The sequence below is a fragment of the Glandiceps talaboti genome, chromosome 3 (genome assembly GCF_964340395.1).
Source record: "Glandiceps talaboti chromosome 3, keGlaTala1.1, whole genome shotgun sequence".
Lineage (NCBI taxonomy): Eukaryota > Metazoa > Hemichordata > Enteropneusta > Spengelidae > Glandiceps > Glandiceps talaboti.
This window is the reverse complement of record NC_135551.1, coordinates 2,392,501-2,418,822: the sequence shown is the minus strand read 5'-3', so window position 1 is coordinate 2,418,822 and position 26,322 is coordinate 2,392,501. Positions and strand designations below refer to the sequence as shown.

Sequence of the window (26,322 nt, the reverse complement as noted above, 5' to 3'; positions counted from 1 at the left end):
TCCAAACCTGAATTGATCTAATTAGATTGATAATATGTCCAAACCTGAATTGATCTAATTAGATTGATAGGATGTCCAAACCTGAATTGATCTAATTAGATTGATAGGATGTCCAAACCTGAATTGATCTAATTAGATTGATAGGATATCCAAACCTGAATTGATCTAATTAGATTGATAGGATGTCCAAACCTGAATTGATCTAATTAGATTGATAGGATGTCCAAACCTGAATTGATCTAATTAGATTGATAGGATGTCCAAACCTGAATTGATCTAATTAGATTGATAGGATGTCCAAACCTGAATTGATCTATTTAGATTGATAGGATATCCAAACCCGAATTGATCTAATTAGATTGATAGGATATCCAAACCTGAATTGATCTAATTAGATTTATAGGATATCCAAACCTGTATTGATCTAATTAGATTTATAGGATGTCCAAACTCCAAGGTGATCAGTTTGGATATCCTATAAAGGAGGAGGAGGAGGAACAAGAATAAATAGGAGGAGGAGAAAAAGAAGATTTCATTTGTGAACTTTTCCCCTGGATGTATTGGAAGTAATAAACATCCAACAAATTCTCTTTGTTCATGCCCATACTACACTGGAATATCATGGCTACTCAAACAAGAATACAAATACTAATTGTTTCTAATATGTTATTTTATTCCATTCATTCATTTATTCATGGCAATGTATTCATAGTTTAAGAATATACAGGATCACTTTCCTCCTAAGAAATTATGATTCGTTGTGTTTTGGTGTTAAAAGTGATATTAGCTCTGGTCCATAAAACATATATTGAAATGTTTTTAAAATTGAATCAACGTGTGAATTGTCGATTGCTTTTCTTCTCCACTGGGCGGTAAATTTTCGATTTGAAGGCTGCTTTCCTGTGATGCATCGTTACACCTGGTGGGGGTGCCCCACGTCTACGGACTGCCTTATTCTTACTAGAATATACCTCTGGAGATAAATGATTAAGGTATTTGAACTGTACTAAGAGTGAAGGCACTGTGTTATTCATTCAGTTACAATCACACACACACACACACAGACACATACATACAGACACACAGACACAGAGTGACACAGACAGACACAGTGACAGACAGAGAGACAGACACACACACACAGTGACACACATGTACTAAAACATTTAAACTCAACCAGATGTAAAGTGAGTGCCTTCTATATGGTCTTTTGATTAGTTCCTTCACCCATTATCAGATTGTGAAATTCTGGGCGACCATACATGGTATATCACTAGATTTATAAATTTCATTACATTATGCAAAAGACTCATTGAACTTAAAAAACTTTGTTATCATCAGTGTAAATAAGTATATGAAATTATACAGCTAGCATTCTTAAGACATTATCTAATTACTGAGAATCATTATTTATCTAATACCTCATTAATATTCATGGTTTCTTACCTAAACCTAATCAGTTCTAGCCATTACCCAAAATGCATGTACTAAATTTTGATTGAATTGGAAAGTCTTTTGAGAAAACAGAGACAGACAGCAGACAGACAGACAGGCAGACAGACAGACAGACAGACAGACAGACAGACACACACACACACACACACACACATCATGCTATAGCCTTCCCTTACAGAAAGTAATAATACTGAAAGAATCCCCTTCCCCTAAAACATTGCTCCAATAATGTAATTAACATATGAAAATAACCCCAATAATGTAATTAACATATGAAAATAACCCCAATAATGTAATTAACATATGAAAATAACCCCAATAATGTAATCAAGATATGAAAATAACCCCAATAATGTAATTAACATATGAAAATAACCCCAATAACATAATTAAGATATGAAAGGATACGTAGATCAATACTTGGTGGTACTTTAAAACCAAATGAATGTCCAACTTTAACCAAATCTAATGTATTGACATCAAATACATGTTTCATACTGTGCGAGTCGTAAGCTCTGACGTATGACTTGTAGGCTTCTTGGGATGACTTATGAAGAAAATAATTCTTCTCTATCAGCTTCTCTAACTGTAAACAAGAAATGATACAAGAGTTATACAAAACACACAGGTTTACTCTTTGCTTCATAATGATTACAGCAACAATATGTCCCCAGCAAACGCCAAGGCAAAGGATTTGACAGGTTTTTAACTATACACAAGTTGTTTACACACAGGCACACACACACACACACACACACACACACACACACACACACACAGAGCACTACTCAGTCACACTATAACCTGTACGTACCTGAGACTGGATATTTGCCACTTTGGTCCAGGAAAATTCAAATTCATTTAGAGGGACCTTGGCATGTTTGAGATATCTAAGAAATGCCAACTCTTCAGGTCTGAGTATAAGTAATGCATGTCCACTTCCACCAATACCTCTAGCTGTACGACCAACTCTATGAATGTATTCCTAGTCAATGACAGAAATCAAATGTCAGTCAATGAACATACCATCTCTATGAATGTATTCCTAGTCAATGACAGAAATCAAATGTCAGTCAATGAACATACCAACTCTATGAATATCAAAGATATCAAAGCAATCTGACAAGTAGTATTTAAGACGTTAAAAATATTATTTTTTCATAAAAAGTCAAAAAAACACCTGACCAGATTTAAACTGAATGCCTTCCGTAAGGGCAAAGTTTTGAGATTCTCGTTCCTACAGACAATTGTTGGAATACAACAGAACATATGCAATAAGTTATTTTTTCTCATTGATTGCTATTTGCCAATTGCTGTAAAAATCTTCTGGCCAACGACAACATGTAATGTGAAGCTTTATAGAATGTTGTAGCATAGCACTCACCATAGAAAGAGTTTTAAAGGCCAAAAAAAAAGAATTGTTTCTGGTCAGCGTGCATCACTTAAATACCCGCACAGATCATAATGTACTATCCAATCAGAATGGTTGATACTCACCTTTGGATCATCTGGTGGATCATACTGTACTATCCAATCAACTGCAGGGATATCCAAGCCTCTAGCAGCAACATCTGTACATAGTAAGATACCAGTCTTGGCATTGCAGAATTGGAAGAATGTCTGTGTTCTCTTGGTTTGTTTTTGACGACCCTAATCAGACAATGAAATCATAACAGTTAGTCCTGATTTGCAACATCACAACCAAGAGATACCATACAACGAGTCTTCATAAGCAGACACCCCCTGTCAAGTAATTTACAATGAGTCTTCATAGCAGACACCCCCTGTCAAGTAATTTACAATGAGTCTTCATAAGCAGACACCCCCTGTCAAGTAATTTACAATGAGTCTTCATAGCAGACACCCCCTGTCAAGTAATTTACAATGAGTCTTCATAAGCAGACACCCCCTGTCAAGTAATTTACAATGAGTCTTCATAAGCAGACACCCCCTGTCAAGTAATTTACAATGAGTCTTCATAAGCAGACACCCCCTGTCAAGTAATTTACAATGAGTCTTCATAGCAGACACCCCCTGTCAAGTAATTTACAATGAGTCTTCATAAGCAGACACCCCCTGTCAAGTAATTTACAATGAGTCTTCATAGCAGACACCCCCTGTCAAGTAATTTACAATGAGTCTTCATAAGCAGACACCCCCTGTCAAGTAATTTACTTCCAAGTAACTGAATGGAGACATGATTTAAAAGAAATTGGTGGCAACAAATAAATACTACAAAGTGTCTGTGATAATGCAGGAAACTGCTGCATTTCAATAATTCAACCCAAAGATCAGAGTCAAGGTCAAAGGTCAATGTCTCAAAAGAAAGTGTAAACCTGGTAATATGGGGGTAGACACTTGAATATAGTCTCTATGTATTAACATTTTTGAGTTATGTGGTAAATTATGATTGTTCACCACAAATATGGCTGCCATTGAGTAAAAAGTAATATAAGCACTGCACCAAAAATAATGCATGTCTGTTTTATCTGGTTCTGCATTATCTATAGATATGATCTCACAGTAGAAAGGTAATTCAGCTATTAGAAGAATTAAATTAAGCCATTTCCAATAATGATTTGCTATATTTTTCAATTAAAGTCCAAATCTTAACACCACAGTCTCCAAACCTTCACACAACACAGTCTCCAAACCATCACACAACAAAGTCTCAAAACCTTCACACAACACAGTTTCCAAACCTTCACACAAGTCTCCAAACCTTCACACAACACAGTCTCCAAACCATCACACAACAGTCTCCACCATCACACAAGTCTCCAAACTTTCACACAAGTCTCCAAACCTTCACACAACAGTTTCCAAACCTTCACACAACACAGTCTCCAAACCATCACACAACAAAGTCTCAAAACCTTCACACAACAGTCTCCAAACCTTCACACAACACAGTCTCCAATCCTTCACACAACAGTCTCCACATCACACAAGTCTCCAAACCATCACACAACACAGTCTCCAAACCTTCACACAACAGTCTCCACCATCACACAATTTGGGGATTTTTGTCACATTTTAAAGTTGTCTGTCTCTACGAAGAATTGTAGTACGTGTGAATACGAATCGAAAGATATACTGGGTGTTTAGGCACGTAGTGAATTCCTTGACGGAGATAGGATTTGAACGTAGTCCTTGCAGTCATATAGAATTTTCGAAAATGTTATGTCACCATGTATGACAACTATGGGACAGCAGGTTCGTAAATCTTCTGCAGGTATGTTCTATACAAAGCATTTATCCCCAAAAATCGGTGAATTACGTGATGTTACAAACCAAGGCTTTCAAGAGAAAATAAATTCATAATCGTGAATAAATGTTTGTGTAGTTTTATTAATTGTAAATATGAGACAGTATGCAGCAGGGTCGTAAATCTTAACGTGTATTTTCTATGGACAATCAGTGCCGTGGTGGTGCACATGGACGGTGTAATGCGTATCATGCTAGGCACACATTAACATTAGTCAAGTTACGTGTACACCATATGCTTGTAATGCTGTCACTCGGTGAATTGTATCATGTACTAATATACCGGTAATATTCTGGCCTTCGAGTGAGAAATGAGACAAATAAAATGTATAACTGTAAGTAAATGTATGTACTTGTACTACTAGTATATTGATTGCAATTGTGGGATGGCTGGGTTGTAAATCCCTGTATTTTCTACAAAAAAGTGACCGTGTGCACAGTGCATACGCCATCCCCAGACGCCATCATCACACAGGCCATGTGTTTTGTACAGTAGTGTAAACACCTCTGTTATTACGCTCTAACTTTCGAGCAATTAACCCGGAGAAATAAAATTCAGCCAATAAAATTATAACTGTGAATAGATGTTTGTACTTTTAATAGTCTAAATTATGATTATGATACGGCAGGGTCGCAAACCATGATAAGTAAACGATGTATGCCCGGACGCTATGCAGAGAGCAGATAAACTTAGACCCACGTACGCTACGCTATTACGAGCATGCACCACAGCTCGGTAAATTATGTGTACTAAACCCTGGCTTTTGAGCAAAAAGAAAGAGACAAATAAATTCATGACTGAGTAAATTTTATTTCTTTTTAATGATTACTTTGGGACAGCAGGGACCACGCGAAAGCCGTCAGATATTTTCTTCAAAAGTGACATATACAATGTAATGCATGTGTAGAACCAACAACAACGTATGTGCCGGCGCCGTGCTTCGATCTCCTCGCATACAAATCATACTGCATTTTGGGTAATCTGACGTGCCGTGTAACGTGAGGGTAGGCACTTGAATGGTGTCTGAATGTATTGATTTTTGAAGATAACATGCAAAATGTGCTTTTTTAACACAAATATGGTTGTCATTCTATACATCTGATTCAAACTGCTCAATACAAATTCTCACATTTCTTGTAACAGTGTTATGCTCAGAAACATCAAAAAGACTTACAGAAAGTAAAATTAAACTCTGGAAAAACCTAAATGGCACTCAAACACATTTTTCAATAATCGTACATGTTGTCAATAATCATGATCAGAACTAACACTGGATATTTACACTGCAATACGACACATCATAGAACTATCGGAATGCATATTATAGGGCTATGCAGATCAGAACAGACCACAGTAAATAGTTCTCAACACGTAGCTCAATAGCATACATTTACAATATGAGAATTAGATTGGAATGGCACAAAAGATGGAAAAACATTTTAACAGTTTGCCTGTCAAGAACAATAAATTGCATCATGCATCCAAATCTGTATTTTTTTTTTTGTTTACAGGAAGTGTGTCAACGCATTTCGATTCAGATCAATATGAGTTCCACACCTCATGTACGTAAAGTAAAGTCATATACAGTACATAATGTACTCCAGTATCTGGTCTTTTAGCATGTCATAAACTATGGCGATTATCTTTAGAGCTGGCTTGCAAGTGTAGTCACGAAGTCCTACGATGTTTAACAGTCACAGTTAAGGTGTTGATGTCAAATATTTGTTGTTTTTCTTTGGAAGATAATCAGTATTTACTGAGAGAGATATTGACCTGTTAATAGTTCGCCAATTATTCAGGGATTAGATTGAACTGGCGTCCACGTTTCCCAAGCACCCCCCACAAACTGTGGGATCAACAACCTCCCCTTAAAGTTCCGCTCAGCTGTCACTGACAGTGGAGCTAACAAATATGGTTGCCATTCAGCCATATTTGATTCAGTCATAAAACAGAGTCTCACATAGTACATGTATGTTACCTTTATGCCAGGTTTGGTTGAAATCAGTTGGTGCATGCCAGAGATACAAGGGTGAATGCAAGCATAGCATGCACAAATGGAAGGACAGACAGACAAATTTATAAAAAATAACAAAGGTTACAGATACTGAGAACTTGAACTAAGAGCTAACAGTTATACTTACATGTATTGCCATGACATCTAGGTCTATATAGTTTAACAGTTCACAGTGATATTTCACTGACATACAGGATGAAAAGAAAACCATCACTTTCTTATGTCTATTCTTCTTGAGAAATGTAAATAACAACAAGAATCGTTTGTCTGATGGACATACAACATAGCCCTGTAATGCCAAACAAATGAATCACTCCATCAATACAATACATTACTACTCTGTCAATACAATACATTACTACTCTCTCTCTCTCTCAATGCTATACATTACTACTCTGTCAATGCAATACATTACTACTCTGTCAATACAATACATTACTACTGTCAATACAATACATTACTACTCTGTCAATACAATACATTACTACTCTGTCAATACAATACATTTCTACTGTCACTACAATACATTTCTACTCTCTCACTACAATACATTACTACTCTGTCACTACAATACATTACTACTCTGTCACTACAATACATTACTACTGTCACTACAATACATTTCTACTCTCTCACTACAATACATTACTACTCTCTCACTACAATACATTACTACTGTCACTACAATACATTACTACTCTGTCACTACAATACATTACTACTCTCTCACTACGTTACATTACTACTGTCACTAAAATACATTACTACTCTGTCAATACAATACATTACTACTCTCTCACTACAATACATTTCTACTCTGTCAATACAATACATTTCTACTCTGTCAATACAATACATTTCTACTCTGTCAATACATTACTACTCTCTCACCACAATACATTTCTACTCTGTCAATACATTACTACTCTGCACACACATTTATACAGTGTGTTGATATCGGAGTGGATACTACTACTCTGCACACACATATACAGTGTGTTGATATCTGATGCATTGTAATCTCTCCTTCCCAACTGTCCTAGATCTACCTACCACATTGCAACCTCTCCTTCCCAACTGTCCTAGATCTACCTACCACATTGCAATCTCTCCTTCTTCCCAACTGTCCTAGATCTACCTACCACATTGCAACCTCTCCTTCCCAACTGTCCTAGATCTACCTACCACATTGCAATCTCTCCTTCCCAACTGTCCAAGATCTACCTACCACATTGCAACCTCTCCTTCCCAACTGTCCTAGATCTACCTACCACATTGCAATCTCTCCTTCTTCCCAACTGTCCTAGATCTACCTACCACATTGCAACCTCTCCTTCCCAACTGTCCTAGATCTACCTACCACATTGCAATCTCTCCTTCCCAACTGTCCTAGATCTACCTACCACATTGCAATCTCTCCTTCTTCCCAACTGTCCTAGATCTACCTACCACATTGCAACCTCTCCTTCCCAACTGTCCTAGATCTACCTACCACATTTATAACTTCATATTCTCACCTGTTCTAAACCTTCCACAGTTGCTACAGCTTTGTCGTCATCAACACCAACATAGATTGGTTGTTTCTTTAATGAAATCCTCGCTAAGTCTTCTGTCTTTCTGGTTTGTGTTGCTGAGAACAACATGGTTTGTCTTTTCTCTGTAAATATACAAACAATCCAAAATATCCCGTATCAAAGAATTGACACAAATCCAATCACAAAAGCTACCAAGAGACAAACACCTAGTACCTGACACTGACTCTATGATTGTTCCACATTCAACAAATATTTGGTAATGTTCCACATTAAATATACACTTCCTTGGTAATGTTCCACATTAAAACACACACTTACTTAGTAATGTTCCACATTAAAACACACACTTACTTAGTAATGTTCCACATTAAAACACACACTTACTTAGTAATGTTCCACATTAAAACACACACTTACTTAGTAATGTTCCACATTAAAACACACACTTACTTAGTAATGTTCCACATTAAAACACACACTTACTTAGTAATGTTCCACATTAAAACACACACTTACGTAGTAATGTTCCACATTAAAACACACTTACTTGGTAATGTAACACATTAAAACACACACTTACTTAGTAATGTTCCACACTAAAACACACACTTACTTGGTAATGTTCCACATTAAAACACACACTTCCTTGGTAATGTTCCACACTAAACAAATACTTACTTGGTAATGTTCCACACTAAACAAATACTTACTTGGTAATGTTCCACACTAAACAAATACTTACTTGGTAATGTTCCACACTAAACAAATACTTACTTGGTAATGTTCCACATTAAAACACACACTTCCTTGGTAATGTTCCACACTAAACAAATACTTACTTGGTAATGTTCAACATTAAACAAATACTTACTTGGTAATGTTCCACACTAAAAAAATACTTACTTGGTAATGTTCCACACTAAAACACACACTTACTTGGTAATGTTCCACATTAAAACACACACTTCCTTGGTAATGTTCCACATTAAAACACACACTTCCTTGGTAATGTTCCACACTAAACAAATACTTACTTGGTAATGTTCAACATTAAACAAATACTTACTTGGTAATGTTCCACACTAAAAAAATACTTACTTGGTAATGTTCCACACTAAAACACACACTTACTTGGTAATGTTCCACATTAAAACACACACTTACTTGGTAATGTTCCACACTAAAAAATACTTACTTTGTAATGTTCCACATTAAAACACACACTTCCTTGGTAATGTTCCACACTAAACAAATACTTACTTGGTAATGTTCAACATTAAACAAATACTTACTTGGTAATGTTCCACACTAAAAAAATACTTACTTGGTAATGTTCCACACTAAAACACACACTTACTTGGTAATGTTCCACATTAAAACACACACTTCCTTGGTAATGTTCCACATTAAAACACACACTTCCTTGGTAATGTTCCACACTAAACAAATACTTACTTGGTAATGTTCAACATTAAACAAATACTTACTTGGTAATGTTCCACACTAAAAAAATACTTACTTGGTAATGTTCCACACTAAAACACACACTTACTTGGTAATGTTCCACATTAAAACACACACTTACTTGGTAATGTTCCACACTAAAAAAATACTTACTTTGTAATGTTCCACATTAAAACACACACTTCCTTGGTAATGTTCCACACTAAACAAATACTTACTTGGTAATGTTCAACATTAAACAAATACTTACTTGGTAATGTTCCACACTAAAAAAATACTTACTTGGTAATGTTCCACACTAAAACACACACTTACTTGGTAATGTTCCACACTAAAAAAATACTTACTTGGTAATGTTCCACACTAAAACTCACACTTACTTGGTAATGTTCCACATTAAAACACACACTTACTTGGTAATGTTCCACACTAAAAAAACACTTACTTGGTAATGTTCCACACTAAAACACACACTTACTTGGTTATGTTCCACATTAAAACACACACTTACTTGGTAATGTTCCACATTAAAACACACACTTACTTGGTTATGTTCCACACTAAAACACACACTTACTTGGTTATGTTCCACATTAAAACACACACTTACTTGGTAATGTTCCACACTAAAAAAATACTTACTTTGTAATGTTCCACATTAAAACACACACTTCCTTGGTAATGTTCCACACTAAACAAATACTTACTTGGTAATGTTCAACATTAAAACACACACTTACTTGGTTATGTTCCACATTAAAACACACACTTACTTGGTAATGTTCCACACTAAAACACACACTTACTTGGTTATGTTCCACATTAAAACACACACTTACTTGGTAATGTTCCACATTAAAACACACACTTACTTGGTTATGTTCCACATTAAAACACACACTTACTTGGTTATGTTCCACATTAAAACACACACTTACTTGGTAATGTTCCACATTAAAACACACACTTACTTGGTAATGTTCCACATTAAAACACACACTTACTTGGTAATGTTCCACATTAAAACACACACTTACTTGGTAATGTTCCACATTAAAACACACACTTACTTGGTAATAATTTCATGATTTGCTTCATTTCTTCTTCAAATCCGACCTCTAGAATTCTATCAGCTTCATCAATAACCAGACATTGTAGATTCTTGTACATAAACTGAGGTGTATTCTACACACAACAAACACAAAATAGAAGGTAGACTTGGTCAAAAATTAACTTCATCAGGTGGGGATAGGTGTTGTTATCAACACAAAATACACTCTTTGTCATAAAAGCTATTATTTTGGTGTTTGAGGCACATACAATCCTTGTCATAAGTGAGGATTTTACTGTAAAACAGGACACATCCAAAGATGCTTCAGTCTTAGGCGACAAGGTTGGAAAACATAGGTCTATCGACTCGTGCTGACATAACCTTTGATGTCTTCTGTTTAACAGTAAATTGTTGCAGAAAACCCCCAAATGCTAAGCTCTTATGACCAGAATTGAGGTGTTCAAGACACACTGAATCCTGGTCATAAGAGCTTAGCATTTGAGGAGTTCATACAACAATTTACTATAAACCAGAAGACATCAAAAGTTTTGTCACTGTGTATGGACAGAGCAGTCAGTGTACATGACTGCTGTTTTTATTGACCATAGAGCAGTTTATGTGGGACTCACTACTCATGTCAGCCTAGCCTACGTGAAGACGTGAAGGACTACTGCTACTACACTATTCTGCTATGTGAACATTTTGATTTTTTGAATTTTCGCTCGTCTTCCTCCAGAAAGGTCCAACATAAATCCAATGTAAACAGTAAGGTATACATTGAGTTTAAAATAATAGGCACAAGAAATGCATGCATCTGGTTGGATGTTCATCACTGAAATACACATACGAGAACGCTGGATTGAACAATGTTCGTCACTGAAATACACCATGCTCGTCCTGCTTGCAGACGGAGTAATAAAGGGGATTTCTATATATTTTCTGAATGATATATGTAACACTATACATTTGAGTCAATCCCAAATTATAAAATATCTTATGCAGTGGTTTACTTGGCTCTGATGGTGCATACAAGAGTGAACTGAGATTAAATTAAGCTGTTGCATATCCAACATGCACTAAAAGGAAGTTTACGACCATGGGAAGGGAGTGAGCAGTCATTGGGCCATCAAAAGTCTGATAAAAGTCTTGAAATGTTTTAATCTTTATTCAGCTTCATATTGTTTCAGCTTTGCCACAACAAAATACACTTCCAGATAATATGTAATGCATAGTATAATTGTCTCAATTCTGGTATTTTATAAATACCGTATTTAAGCATTGTAAAACTTTAAATTATGTCTATGATTTGATATTTTATGCCTCTAAATGACCTCCTACACTGTCTTATTTTCAAAAAAGGTTTTTGTCTTTGGAGGTATCTATTTCCAATCAGTAGCAATCATAGTGATAATTGTCTTTCTCCTAAAACAAGATGGAAGGTGGCTGACTTAAAGTACATCCTTGTCAAACATTGTAAAAACAAATTTAAACAAGTCGTTGAGAATGACATAGTACCCACTATGATTGGGTTTTAAGGAACTGGCAGTTTATGTTGTCATTTTCTTGATATCACTACTCTGATCACACAACAACACTTGTGAACCTAAATCAAACAGACTTAGATATGTTGTGTCTCCTTGTTGGACATGGGACATGCCTACTCGTCAAGATGACGTGATGGAATAAACCATTAAACAATAAAGGATGGGTTGGGTATGGGGGAGGGGGGGGGGGAAGAGAACCTGTTCAAGCATGTCCGAGTTATGGCTTTTGGACATGAAAACTGTGCCAACAAAATGGCTGCCAGGCAGCCATATTGGATTGTATCAAGATGAAAATGGATATCATAGAACACTGTCCTAATACCAACTTTGAAAGAGATCTATTCAAGCATGTCTGAGTTATGGCTTTGGACATGGAAAATTCGCAAACAAAATGGCTGCTAGGCGGCCATATTTGATCGTATCAGTAAATCAGTCCAGGCATCTCCAAGAAACGGCTCTGGACGGACGGACGGAGCCCAATCCATAAGTCCCCGGACTAAAAATCAACCTATCTACCCAATGTGATGGGTTAGGTTTAGGTTGCCTGTTGAACAGCTTTTTTGTTTTTTCTGGCCTAAGTTTTTAACCAAAATTAAGATCTGTAGACCTAATTTGCATATTGCTGATGGGATGATCATGTTGTGAATACATCTTCATGTACACACCTCCATAGACATTCCATTAAATATGTCAAATCTGTTCATAATTTTTGGAATTATATATTTTGACTAAAGAGACACATTTTATCCCTAATTTGCATATCACTGATGAGATCATGTCATGAACAATTTTAAATCTAAACACCCCTAAGATCATTCCCACCAAATTTATAAATCTAAACACCCCTAAGAACATTCCCACCAAATTTCAGACCAATCTGAACAGTAGTTTTTGAATTACAGATTTTTGACCAAAAAGACACATTGTTAGCCTTTCATCTAACAGTGAATATATTATGTCATCTACAAGTTGACATACCTTCAAAAGTTTTCCCAGAAAATATTAACAATTTTCATGATTGTCAGCCTTAGGCCACCATAGAGATGTAACATACACGCTATTATTACTCATGAAACACCTACAAAAATGTAGCTGCTATTGCGGCATTATCAGGTCAAAGGTCATATCTCACCTGTAAGTGATCTAATAGTCTTCCTGGTGTAGCAACTAGGATATTAATCCCTTTCCCAAGTTTCTTCGCTTCTTCCTGTCGGTTAGCTCCTCCCATAACAAGTCCAAATGTGTGATGATGATTCTTGAGAACTTCTCGCAAGACGCCATATGTTTGCATGGAAAGTTCACGTGTAGGAGACAATATAATCACACCCGTTCCATTACGTGGCATAAATCGTAGTTTAACCATGAGTTCTATGGCAGGTATAAGAAATGCTAATGTTTTACCGCTCCCTGTCTTAGCTGCTGCTAAAAGATCTCTGTAAAAGTGAGAAGTAATGAAACATTATTGTGAGAGGACAAACGCTGATATGAATTATCAACAGTCCTCATTTCCATCGATTTCAAACTTTGAATGCACCAAGCACCAAGCACTCACTTTTATGTCATCTACAAGTTGACATACCTTCCATCTAACAGTGAATATATCATGTGATCTACAAGTTGACATACCTTCCATCTAACAGTGAATATATCATGTGATCTACAAGTTGACATACCTTCCATCTAACAGTGAATATATTATGTCATCTACAAGTTGACATACCTTCCATCTAACAGTGAATATATCATGTGATCTACAAGTTGACATACCTTCCATCTAACAGTGAATATATCATGTCATCTACAAGTTGACATACCTTCCATCTAACAGTGAATATATCATGTCATCTACAAGTTGACATACCTTCCATCTAACAGTGAATATATCATGTGATCTACAAGTTGACATACCTTCCATCTAACAGTGAATATATCATGTGATCTACAAGTTGACATACCTTCCATCTAACAGTGAATATATCATGTGATCTACAAGTTCACATACCTTCCATCTAACAGTGAATATATCATGTGATCTACAAGTTGACATACCTTCCATCTAACAGTGAATATATCATGTCATCTACAAGTTGACATACCTTCCATCTAACAGTGAATATATCATGTGATCTACAAGTTGACATACCTTCCATCTAACAGTGAATATATCATGTGATCTACAAGTTGACATACCTTCCATCTAACAGTGAATATATCATGTCATCTACAAGTTGACATACCTTCCATCTAACAGTGAATATATCATGTGATCTACAAGTTGACATACCTTCCATCTAACAGTGAATATATCATGTGATCTACAAGTTGACATACCTTCCATCTAACAGTGAATATACCATGTGATCTACAAGTTCACATACCTTCCATCTAACAGTGAATATATTATGTGATCTACAAGTTCACATACCTTCCATCTAACAGTGGTGGTATAGACTTTGCTTGAATCTCTGTCATGTGAGAAAAGCCCATTTCTTCAATTCCCTTCAATGTCATCTCACAAACTTGACCTTCTAGTGATGAAAATTTAGTGTCTGTCAATATGGTACATACACCATTACCTATGAAAAAAACAAAATGGATGATAAACAAATGATTAAAATAAGGTTAAATCACATAGTTAGATCCCCATTCAAATATTGAATTATTTTACATTCAAATATTTGGTCATTTTCAAATGGAAGTTGTACAATTCAATGTAACAAGTCATCCAAACCAATAAACAGAAATGTACTCGGTTTGCGATTTTAAATTTCAACTAACGAATACACCAATGTCCACTTATTATAATGCATATTTTCAGAATGTATTTTGCTGAAAAGCTATTGCACGAACCTTTGTTTGTTTGTGTTGTATCACTTTGATTGGTTAAGTCTTCACTGATTGTCTTGTCTCCATCTTCTTCTATGCCATCTTTCATTCCTGTATCACTTATCTCTTGGTTCTCAGAATTACAATCATATGCATCTTCTTCACTATTATCAACTTCATCATCTTCTGAAATTTTACTAACTTTTGAAGATACTGTAAAATTTAAAACATGGAAATGAAAGCAACGTTATAAAACAATATATAAAAGGGGCACAGGCTGAGTTTAGACATTTTTTGGACACAATTTTTGTTGCCTACGAAGTGTTACATATTGTATTCTACTTACTGAAACACTCATTCGTTACTTGATAAACTCAATCCTGGCATTTAGATATAATATATGAAAGATTTGATGATATAATTGTTGGTACGTATCAACAAATCTGAGGAAATCCCTGTCATTACATGAGCAACACATGAGTTGGATGGTTGGTAAAAAGTGACACGTCACGGCTACATGAATCGTTGTAAACACTACACTTGATTAGTTTAGCCATGGTTTTATGTAAAAGTATGTTATATTATTAACCAAAGTAAAAACCGTCTAAACTTACATGACTAGAAGTCACATAAACAGTGTTTGTTTGTTGTCCATAAAGTTGGACTTTACTACAGACCATCAGGTAACAAACAAGAGGAAATCTCAAGAGATGAGTGACAATGTAATATCATAGTCATACTCAACTCAACTGCGAACTGTTAACATGTTTATGTTATAATATAATGGCTAAACAAGATCTCCCTTGCGATCATGATGTATAAATACCAATTTCATGCATGTTCAAAGTTTGAATGGTTTAAACATTGACTATTACAAACAGCCCCAGATTGTCAGGGAGTTCAAGGAATGCATTGAACAGGTACTTTCAAAATCTCTCGAACGATAAAAATGTAAATGTATGGTATAACAAAGTTCCTATCTCATCATGGATGAATAAAGACTGGGATTAAACTTAATTATTTGTATTTTCATTTGCCTTCTCAATTTCATTCAAATCAATTTAATTCTGTTCTGGCTTAGGGGCGTCATCGAAATCAAAAGCATCGTAATTACGCGCCGCTACGAGTAAAGACTAGTAACTACTAGTAGTTACGATGTACTACGGTGAATATTCATAAGTCTCAACGCATATTCATGTCCTTTAGGTTGTAGACAATAAAAAGTAAACACCTATTGTCCGTTATTCATGAGCCCAAACTACGACCATTTACGCGTAGTCTTCATCGTGAAAAAAATAACGAAACAAAAAGATTTTCTTTCCTGTGCGCAAATCAGTTTCACGCTTACTTTTTTCAATGTTATTCATTCGATGCCTTCTAAGTTCTATGGCATTCGTACAGTCGGCTAGTAAGTCAACTAAGTGTTTCAGATATATTCAGATGTTTACCTAATATGTCTTGCCTAAAAATACCTTGAAGAAGAATTTTTATTCGAAACGTCGGATTTTACATCTATTTATTCGGACTGCCTCACAAGTTTCTTATGCACTTCTCGGCTGGTCAACAAACATGTCGACCATTTTCGTCTGGCTGCTGAACGGTGCATTGATCGTGTTAGATTCTAGTCGCAGGATTCGTCAGTCGAAATCGAACATTGTCCACAAAAACAAATTAAAAACTAAAGCTTGTCTCGCATTAATATATCGTTTGATTTGATTGATTTAGAAGTCACCTAAAAACGTTTTGTTTCTTCAAAATTTTGAGGAAAAACGTCATTTATATAACGAAATTTCGGGCTACGAATAACTGAATATGTTCATCACTTGCGTCTCTATGTTTATATATCTACCGACATCATGCATCACGCCACGTGTTGCCGAACATTGCGATTTCTCAACTCAACCCCATCATTTAGGAATGTTACTGTACTGAGAAACATAAAAAATTAGTTGTTGTTTTAGAATATATAAAACAAATCCCGTTATTCGATGATATAAAAGTCAAAACTGCACTTCCGCAACCCGGAAATTCAACAGCATTTCTTGGCCCTACCATGGCCGCCAAGCGTGAGCTTGTAAGTTGTACTGTTAGTTTGTACTGAATATTGAAACTTTGATTTCGTGCATATCTTATTGGGTTTTTTTAATGAATATCGCCCATGAACTTGCACTCATAAAAACATGTGCAGTACTAGTTTCATCAGCACATTACTGGCTGAGTACGTGGTTTTCTTTGACGATCGAAAATTATGACAAACTACGATCAACTACGATAGAAGACGATGTCATCATTGGAAACATGGAAGGTGAGAATCACTATCTATTGTGTGTTGGCGATAAAAAATTACGTGTATCTACGCGTAAAGACGACATCGTTAAGGGAAACAAAGAAATGTAAACTTATTATCTATTGTCAGTTATTCATGAACCTGAACACCTCATTATCTCCCGTTTCTCGTAGTACATCGTAGCTACTAGTAGTTACTAGTCTTTACTCGTAGCGACGCGTAATTACGATGCTTTTGATTTCGATGACGCCCCTTATTTCAATTGCTCCATTGTACTATTTCCCCATCTTACAGACATTAATTGCTTGGTTTTATGAATGACCCCCAGATTTCCAGCTGTGACCCCCATAACCAAAAAGAGATCTAAAACCCTGTCTAGTTCTTTTTTTTATTTAATGGAAGGCCACGGGAATAAGTCCCACTGACAAACCCCTAAAAAATGAAAAACTCAACAAAAAGAAAAAAAGACAAGAATACAAAACACAAAAACACGTCAAACAAATAAAACTAACAAAATGCACATAAAAACACATTGCAAGGCAAATATAAAATAGCACCAATGGCGTTGTAGCACAACTGTACAGTTTTTTAAAATGTTTATCCATATGCTGATCCATGCTAGGTATAGGTGTATGTTCATTTGCTGAATGATTATACAGTTGCCTATCCAGCCCTGTTGTTATCTTTGCAATATATGCAATCACTTGGCTGTTGCTATGGGCGTAGTCTTGTTGCTAGGTATATTTGCATACATTTTTTTGAATGTTTTATTCATTTGTTCATTAATCCGTTGTTATCTTTATCTTTGCATTATATATGATCATTTGACTGCTGCTATGGGTGTGGTCTTGTTGCTAGGCACACTTGCATATATTTTTTGAATGTTTATTCATTTGTTTATTCCATGTTATTTTTGCAATATATGTGATCATTTGGCTGTTGCTATGGGCATGGTTTTGTTGCTAGGTATATTTACATACACTTTAAGAATGTTCACGTATAAAAGAATCTCGTTATCTTTGTGAAATACACCACAATTTGGCTGTTGCTATTGGTGTGGTCATGGTTGCTAGGGATATTTGCATACATGTTTTGAATGTTTACTCACTTGCCTATCCGATGATGATGTTATTTAATCAAAATATACTGCCATTTGGTTGTTGCTAAGGATGAGGTCATGGTTGCTAGGGCCAAATACATAAGTATGACACACTCACAATTTGCAGTAACACTTTCAGAACCATAAGCAAATTTCATAACTGGTAAAGCTCAATGGAATTCACTGTGACTAACCCTACCCATTTTGAATGATCTTTAAAGGGACTCTTTTTCTTTCAAAAGGCAAATGAGGTCACTGTCGAATGATGGGGGGAAATTATGTTTGCAGGTGTTTACCTTGGGCATGCAATTGTCTATGACAGAAAACAGGAGATCATTGAATAATTGAAAACGTTCATCCAAAGTTGGACAGTTTGTCAACATAGACCAGGAATATCATTAACACAAGACCTAGTTGACAGTTTGTCAACATAGACCTGGTCTACCAGGAATATCATTAACACAAGAGCTAGTTCACAGTTTGTCAACATAGACCAGGAATATCATTAACACATGCAAGAGCTAGTTGACAGGTAGTTTAACTAAAGTAAGAGTGCCTTCCAAATGGACTCAAATGAACACCTTTTGTTCCTGTCCAATGCCTGCACACGAAATTGTGAGTGCACTGTGAAGTACAAAGGAATGACTGAAGTGCCTCTCTTGGTAGAGCCTGAAAGTATGTAACTATGGTAACTATGTTAGCATATCAAAATAATTCACATGAACCAAGGAAATAAAGTAACAAACCAACCTGAACATGATGTTTTAATACAACCAGTGACAGACAACTATTAACAAGTGGAACTTATTACAAACTTAGGAAAGTACACAAATGAATTGACACTGGGCACAGTATGATGGAAGTATAGCAACAAGAATGAATTGACACTGGGAACAGTATGATGGAAGTATAGCAACAAGAATGAATTGACACTGGGAACAGTATGATGGAAGTATAGCAACAAGTAATAGATGTCATACTTGGCTAAGAACAATTTGATGGCCTCTTTATGAGATAGCACATATTCACAAAGAATTTCAAGTTCCCTCTGGCATTTCATGTACACACAGAGGCCATAAAACTGTTCCTGTTTCTTCTTTTTTTGTATTTAATAACATTCTCATTAGGCTTATTACAAAGATACAACTCTTCATGGATGGAAATATTTTTACATTTTGTATTCGGAAACTTTTTTTTTCAATTATCAATTTCAAAAAGCGCCCTCATTTCTTGATATGTGCATTTCATTGACTTTTTCTAACCGCAATATGAAACTCTACACTCTGAATATTTTGCAAGTATTTTTGGTATGCCATCAAATCTGGTTTTTGTTTTCTAAACTTTGAAATATCAATATAACACTTATCAAAGGATGAAATGTGATACAAATCTCTGTATTTCCACCATGCTGTACCAAGTGTATTCATTTGTTACTTTTGTTAATGTTTGCCTGTCACTGGTTGTATCTCTGTATTTCCACCATGCTGTACCAAGTGTATTCACTTGTTACTTTGTTAATGCTTGCCTGTCACTGGTTGTATTTCTGTATTTACACCATCCTGTACCAAGTGTATTCACTTGTTACTTTTATTAATGCTTGCCTGTCACTGGTTGTATTTCTGTATTTACACCATCCTGTACCAAGTGTATTCACTTGTTACTTTTATTAATGCTTGCCTGTCACTGGTTGTATTTCTGTATTTACACCATCCTGTACCAAGTGTATTCACTTGTTACTTTGTTAATGCTTGCCTGTCACTGGTTGTATTTCTGTATTTACACCATCCTGTACCAAGTGTATTCACTTGTTACTTTTATTAATGCTTGCCTGTCACTGGTTGTATTTCTGTATTTACAACTACAAACCTTCACTTTCTTCCTGCTCTTCTCTCTTCCTCTTTATTTTCATTTTCTTCTTCTTCTCTTTCTTCTGTGATACTTGGGTTTCAGCTTCTTTCAGTTTTTGTACTTTCATCTTTTTCTTTTTCAATTTCCGTTGTTTCTCTAGACTTTCTGCTGAACTGTACTCTGTAGAAGTATTACCTAAATAGAGGACATGATGACATCAAGTTTAAATGAATGTGTTTAAACTGAAAATGTGGATTTATTTCTAATCAATGGTTTCTATGATTACAAGATTAGAAATGCATGTATGTCCAGGGTTTTTGCTAAGGGCGGTAAGTAGGTAAAATGTAAAATCTACCGGGGTTTTTGCTAAGGGCGGTAAGTAGGTAAAATGTAAAATCTACCGGGGTTTTTGCTAAGGGCGGTAAGTAGGTAAAATCTACCTGGGTTTTTGCTAAGGGCAGTAAGTAGGTAAAATCTACCGGGGTTTATGCTAAGGGCAGTAAGTAGGTAAAATCTACCTGGGTTCCCAAATCATTTTACCTGCAACTCTCTACGAGTGTTATTGCTAAGGGCAGTAAGTAGGTAAAATCTACCAGGGTTTTTGCTAAGGGCAGTAAGTTGATGTCCAGTTCTTGATCATGCAGTACCGCTTTTACAATGTCATCATCAGATGGTGTTTCCCATAAATTTACCTCATCATCAGCTTGAACAAAGTCTGAAAATGATAGTTCAGGTAAATCAAGTTATCGAGGTAAACTTTCCCACAAGCAATCAACTCTCATCCAATTCTTCTCCACCTTCTGTTATCTCAGCGGTACACGAATTGTAGAGTTTGATTCGGGGTAAACATCAGAACAATAAGAGGAACAAAAACAGATGAAAAAGCTCTCAAAATCACAGCAAACACTACAATTATTGCAGCTAAGGTCAGTGTGGAATTGACGTCCTGTTGAATGTTTACAACTTGTAGTGAGCTCTGTTTATCAGTTCTTCCATGTTTATTTTTTGTAGTAGTGTTTTGAAGGTGTCAATGTTCTTGGCAGCAATGGTACAAAAAAGAACATTCTTTGGTGGAACAAAATAACTATTGTAAACCATAAATGTGTTTTCCAGTCTTACACAGACTGCCTTGTATTTTTTTCCAGTTAGAAGGCTTCGAGGATGTCACCCCCTAACAACGTAACACTTCAATATGATTTATCAATGAATTATGAAAAAAATTGCAATCCTGGCTTAATTTCACCATCTCTGGTGAAGTTATCTGAAAATATATACAATTCCTAAATCAGAAGTCTTTGAGAAAACTACTTTTACCTTGAATGAGAATGTTTGTTGTTCCAAATAATTTCAAATGGCAATGAAGTACTTTCATCGTACCCAAATGAACCATATAAATGATGTCTATGAATGTTCTCAATCATCCAGGTATGAAGTTAATAACGAAGTAATCATATCTGTCCTACTGGACTTGTTGTTGTTTTTGAATGGCAACAGTTTAAATATAAATGATAACATCTCACACTAAAAGGGGAAGCCTAACATTAAGTATGTCAACAGAAAAATTACATTTACAGATAAAATGACTGCCAACTGGTTTAAGGTAGTAATCTAAAATTAACACTTTAGAGGTGGAAAATAATAGCTCGCGAAGCGGCTCAATGACTAGTACGCATGCGCGTCGTATATACTATGCGAACAAATTTGGTGGTTCTCCCAATGATGCATTGCGGCGCGCACTGACTACGCATGCGCCTTCCATATACTACGTGCATTCTCCACGCGCTACCGTATCATCGTATATCATAGGCGACATAACATCACCATGCATTGCAATACTGTAACAGTAGGCCTGTTGGCACGATTATCGTAACATTGTAACGAGCATCAAGGCATCACTGTACCTCAAGGAGAAATTGTTACACTATTTGGAAGTTTGATGCACAGCGGTACGCGATACGGACCACTGATGACATAGCGCAGTTTAATTTCCGGGTTGTGGAAGTGTGGTTTTGATATTTATATTGTCGATAATTGTTTTTTCTTACATGATTTAAAAAGAATATCTACTTTCCTATGTTTGTTGATACAGTAACATTCCTAAATCATCGAGTTGAATTGTCCAAAGACCAATGTACGTTGGTGGAGGGTCTATGATAAGTTTGCTGATTGAAAATGTACAATATTAATATAATGGCTATGATGGTTTTTGAAACCAACAACTGCATAGAGTGTTGACTTGCTTTACTTCTCGTCCATGTCAGAGAATTAGTTGTCATTCAATAAAATAAATTTTGATGGTCAATACCCCTGGAAAATGACCCAAATCAAGTGTATCAACCCTGGCCCAGACAGCCGGTCACAAATGAATCTACCCTGCGCGAGCTTATGGGCTTTGCCTGTTATGATATTATTTTTAGAATTCAGAACTTCCGGAAGGGTAATTTGTGTGTTACTGATACCATTATATGGAACGAACTGTTTGTTCTTGACAGGGATTCATACCTTGTTGATGTATTAATGAATATAAAATAATAAGTATTTCACACGTCGCTCTCTTTTACCATGACAATGTTATCGTATGTACACCCATGGAGACACGTAGGACTGTGTTTCTACCTCCACCAAGACACATGTACACATGCTTTAAATTTCACCACATGTAACGAAACACACGTGGGTTGGTTGTTTTCAACGGTTCGGTAATAAACTCAATCGCCATACGTAACGCCAGTTACCTGGGCGGCTATGGACGTATTTGGTAACATTTGCTATTATCGTCTACTTACTTTCATCGCTCTTTTTCCGTTTGACTTTCTTCAGTGATTTCTTTTTCGTCATATCGACGGTGTCGATCACTTCCACAATATTCGCCATTTCGCTAAATTGCATCCTGGGTAAATTGGTGGCGCTCTTCATGCACCCCGTTGGACGTCATCAAACTACTAGTACATACAGTCATCATTTACATATCTGGTCATGTATTAAAAGGATGGACAGTACCTCAGACCACTACGCTTTTTTGTATCAGTATTCGGTTATATTCGAAGACCTGATATTTTCACTAGCCTGAGTGTCGTTTGCCTTTCGAACAGAGTTTAGACACACGAAAATTTAGAATGAAGAGAAGGAGGTCGCCACACTATTTTATTTATTTGTTGCATTCCTTTTGTATCAGGGGCTCACTAAGATTGTTAGGAGCAGCACAAACAAAAAAATGAAATACATACACTACTAAAAAAAGACGAGTAAAAACATACACAGGAACAATAAACCAGAGTGAGGTAAGAAGATTGATAAAACGAAAATAAAAACATATGCTTCAAATGTTAGTTGTCAGAAAATCTAACCACTAAACTATTACATATCTCATATTAGTTTTACAAAAACTTTTCTGTTTTCGATTGCTTCAATAAGGTATTGTTTGATAAGTTTATAATAATAATAATAATAATAATAATTTATTTCGTACTTTGGCCACCGGCCTATGGTACAAATCATTCAATGAAATGAAATCATACAATGACACAGAGGGTGGGTTAAAATGAATCACTATAACAGATGCCTTTCTCTACATTTACTTGCATAGGAAATATATTTAGCTAGTTGCTTAACATTTGAGTTCTCTAACTGCATAAGGAAAACAATTTTTTTATATGTACAGTTCGTATAAAAGTATGTGGGTAGGTACATTTCACGCAAATCTTTATAAAGTGGGCAAACTAAGCAAAAATGATATTCATCCTCAACTTCCCCACTCTTACACAGGAGGCAAATTCTGTGTTGTCTAGGTATACCTAATTTACGATCGGATTCTATTCTGAGTTGGTGTCCTGAAGCTCTAAATCTACACAAAGCAAATCTCATGGTACTGTCTTCGATATTTGAAAGATAAAACTCACACTTAAAATTGATCTTGAAATCACGATATTTATCCAGTTTAGAATAATTCAACAAGCCAGAACTCCATGACTGGATATAAATATCGCGAGATCTCTGCTTTAAGGCCTCAATAAAACCACCTTCGTCTTCAACACCTTGATTTAGCCAAGCAAAACCAAATCCATACGAGAAAAGTAGTTTCTTTACCGATAACGCCCAGCATGTATGATTGTTCTCGGCCTCTTTGAATTGATGATTTATAACACTGATAAACAAAACGGTTTTCTTCCATTTTCAAAATTTACGGACGAATCTTTGACAAAAAAGCGGTGTTCTGCCAAGTTCACCATAAATGACTGGGTTTGGTGTGGTTTTTGATAGGCCTAGTATGTATTTACAAAATTTACGATGCACACTTTCTACATTCTCAGTATCATAAAATCCCCAAATTTCACTCCCATACATCAACATTGGTAATATCTTACAATAAAAAATCTTCATGTAAATTGACACTTCGACAGATTTGTATTTATACAATATCTTTTTCAGAGCAAAGATTGCTTTACACGCTTGTTGGGCTATTGTCTTTTGTGCCATATTCCAAAGTCCATTAAAAGAAAATGTTAATCCAAGGTAACGAAATTGTGATACAACTGATAGCCTCTCCCCATTGTAAAACCATTTTTCATACCTTCTCAAAACACCAGCATTCCTAAAGACCATTACCTTAGTTTTATTAATATTAACCTTTAGTTTCCATTTCGAAGAAAATGTTGATAAATCATTCAAAAGTCTTTGTAAGCCAATAGCGTTGTAACTAAACAAAATCAAATCATCAGCGAAAAGAAGATAAAACAGTCTCAGTACACCAATGTAAATTCCAGCAAATTTTTGTTCCAAATGTTGTCCTAAATCATTTATGAATAATGCAAATAACAAGGGTGATAAAATTGACCCTTGTTGTACATCACACATACATTTGAAAGATCTGGTTATACCCTCAGGGGTGCGAACACGTACCTGAATGTTACTGTACATAGATGGCAAAACCTTGAAGAAGTTGCCATGGAGTCCGTTCTTAATTAGTTTGTAATATAACATATAATGGTTGATACGATCGAATGCTTTTTCAAAGTCTACGAACACACAATATAGACGACTCTTCAAAGAAAAGTAACGTTTGACAATTGTATCAATTATAAACATATTATCAATGGTGCTATAGCCTCTACGAGAGCCTGCTTGATTTTCCTCAAGTGGGCAATTATTTTCAACCCATGTATTCAATCTTTCATAGATTATTGAAGAGAATGCTTTCCCCAATAGAGAGAGGAGTGTTATACCCATGTAGTTATTATTTGTAGTTTATCTATTTGTTTACTAAGTCTTATAGATTCACTGTAGTGTTTCATATTATCTCCTATGAATAAACAGTGTAGTTCTTTCCCTTGATATAAGTTCAATTCTCCATTGTTGAGAATAGTTTTTCTGTTCCTTTCATTAAGATCTGTCGTTATGTAGAATGGCTTTCACATGTAAAAATAAAGTGTTCAAGTGTCTCATCAGCTTTTCCACAACAAGGACATGTACAATCATCATTATAATTTTCCCATTTCATCTTTTCATATGCAAGACCGAGAGAATATGATCTTGCCTTACATTTCAATTGTGACCCTTTAAAATTAGTGAAAGATTTAAGATACTCTTCTGGTTCTAAAGTTGTTTTAAATTTAATGGGTAAGACTAGATTTTTGTCATGTTTTCTTTCCATGTGAGCTCATCCTTTTTAAATATGATATCTTTGATTTAATTCTCTGAAAGATTTTAAATTTGGTCTTTATCGATATTAAGGTCTATCAATACATAATTTACAGTTTTCGGCCAATTCCAGGACAGTTTTGTCATATTTCTTTCAGATTCTTCACTAATGGAATTGAGATGGTTAAAGACACATTTAGTCCATCGTGATTCATCTAAATTACAAATTTTTTTAAAGTACTTTAATCTCAACAACTTAGATCTACTTGACAATGTGTTCAAAACTGCTTCATT

At 35.5% G+C, this 26,322-nt stretch overlaps 1 protein-coding gene across 1 annotated transcript; it reads right to left on the bottom strand.

The window, feature by feature from the left end:
- Window positions 1–678: 678 nt before the first annotated feature.
- On the bottom strand, window positions 679–23,278 carry LOC144454036 (uncharacterized). The gene is made up of 12 exons (XM_078145443.1): window positions 23,178–23,278; window positions 20,410–20,586; window positions 15,182–15,370; window positions 14,757–14,907; window positions 13,464–13,764; window positions 10,807–10,921; window positions 8,255–8,394; window positions 6,865–7,026; window positions 2,953–3,105; window positions 2,270–2,440; window positions 1,864–2,041; window positions 679–973 (listed from the first exon to the last, which is right to left on the bottom strand). The coding sequence occupies exons 1-12, from the start codon at window positions 23,263–23,265 to the stop codon at window positions 831–833; spliced, it is 1,968 nt and encodes a 655-aa protein (XP_078001569.1). The 5' UTR covers window positions 23,266–23,278; the 3' UTR covers window positions 679–830.
- Window positions 23,279–26,322: the final 3,044 nt, after the last annotated feature.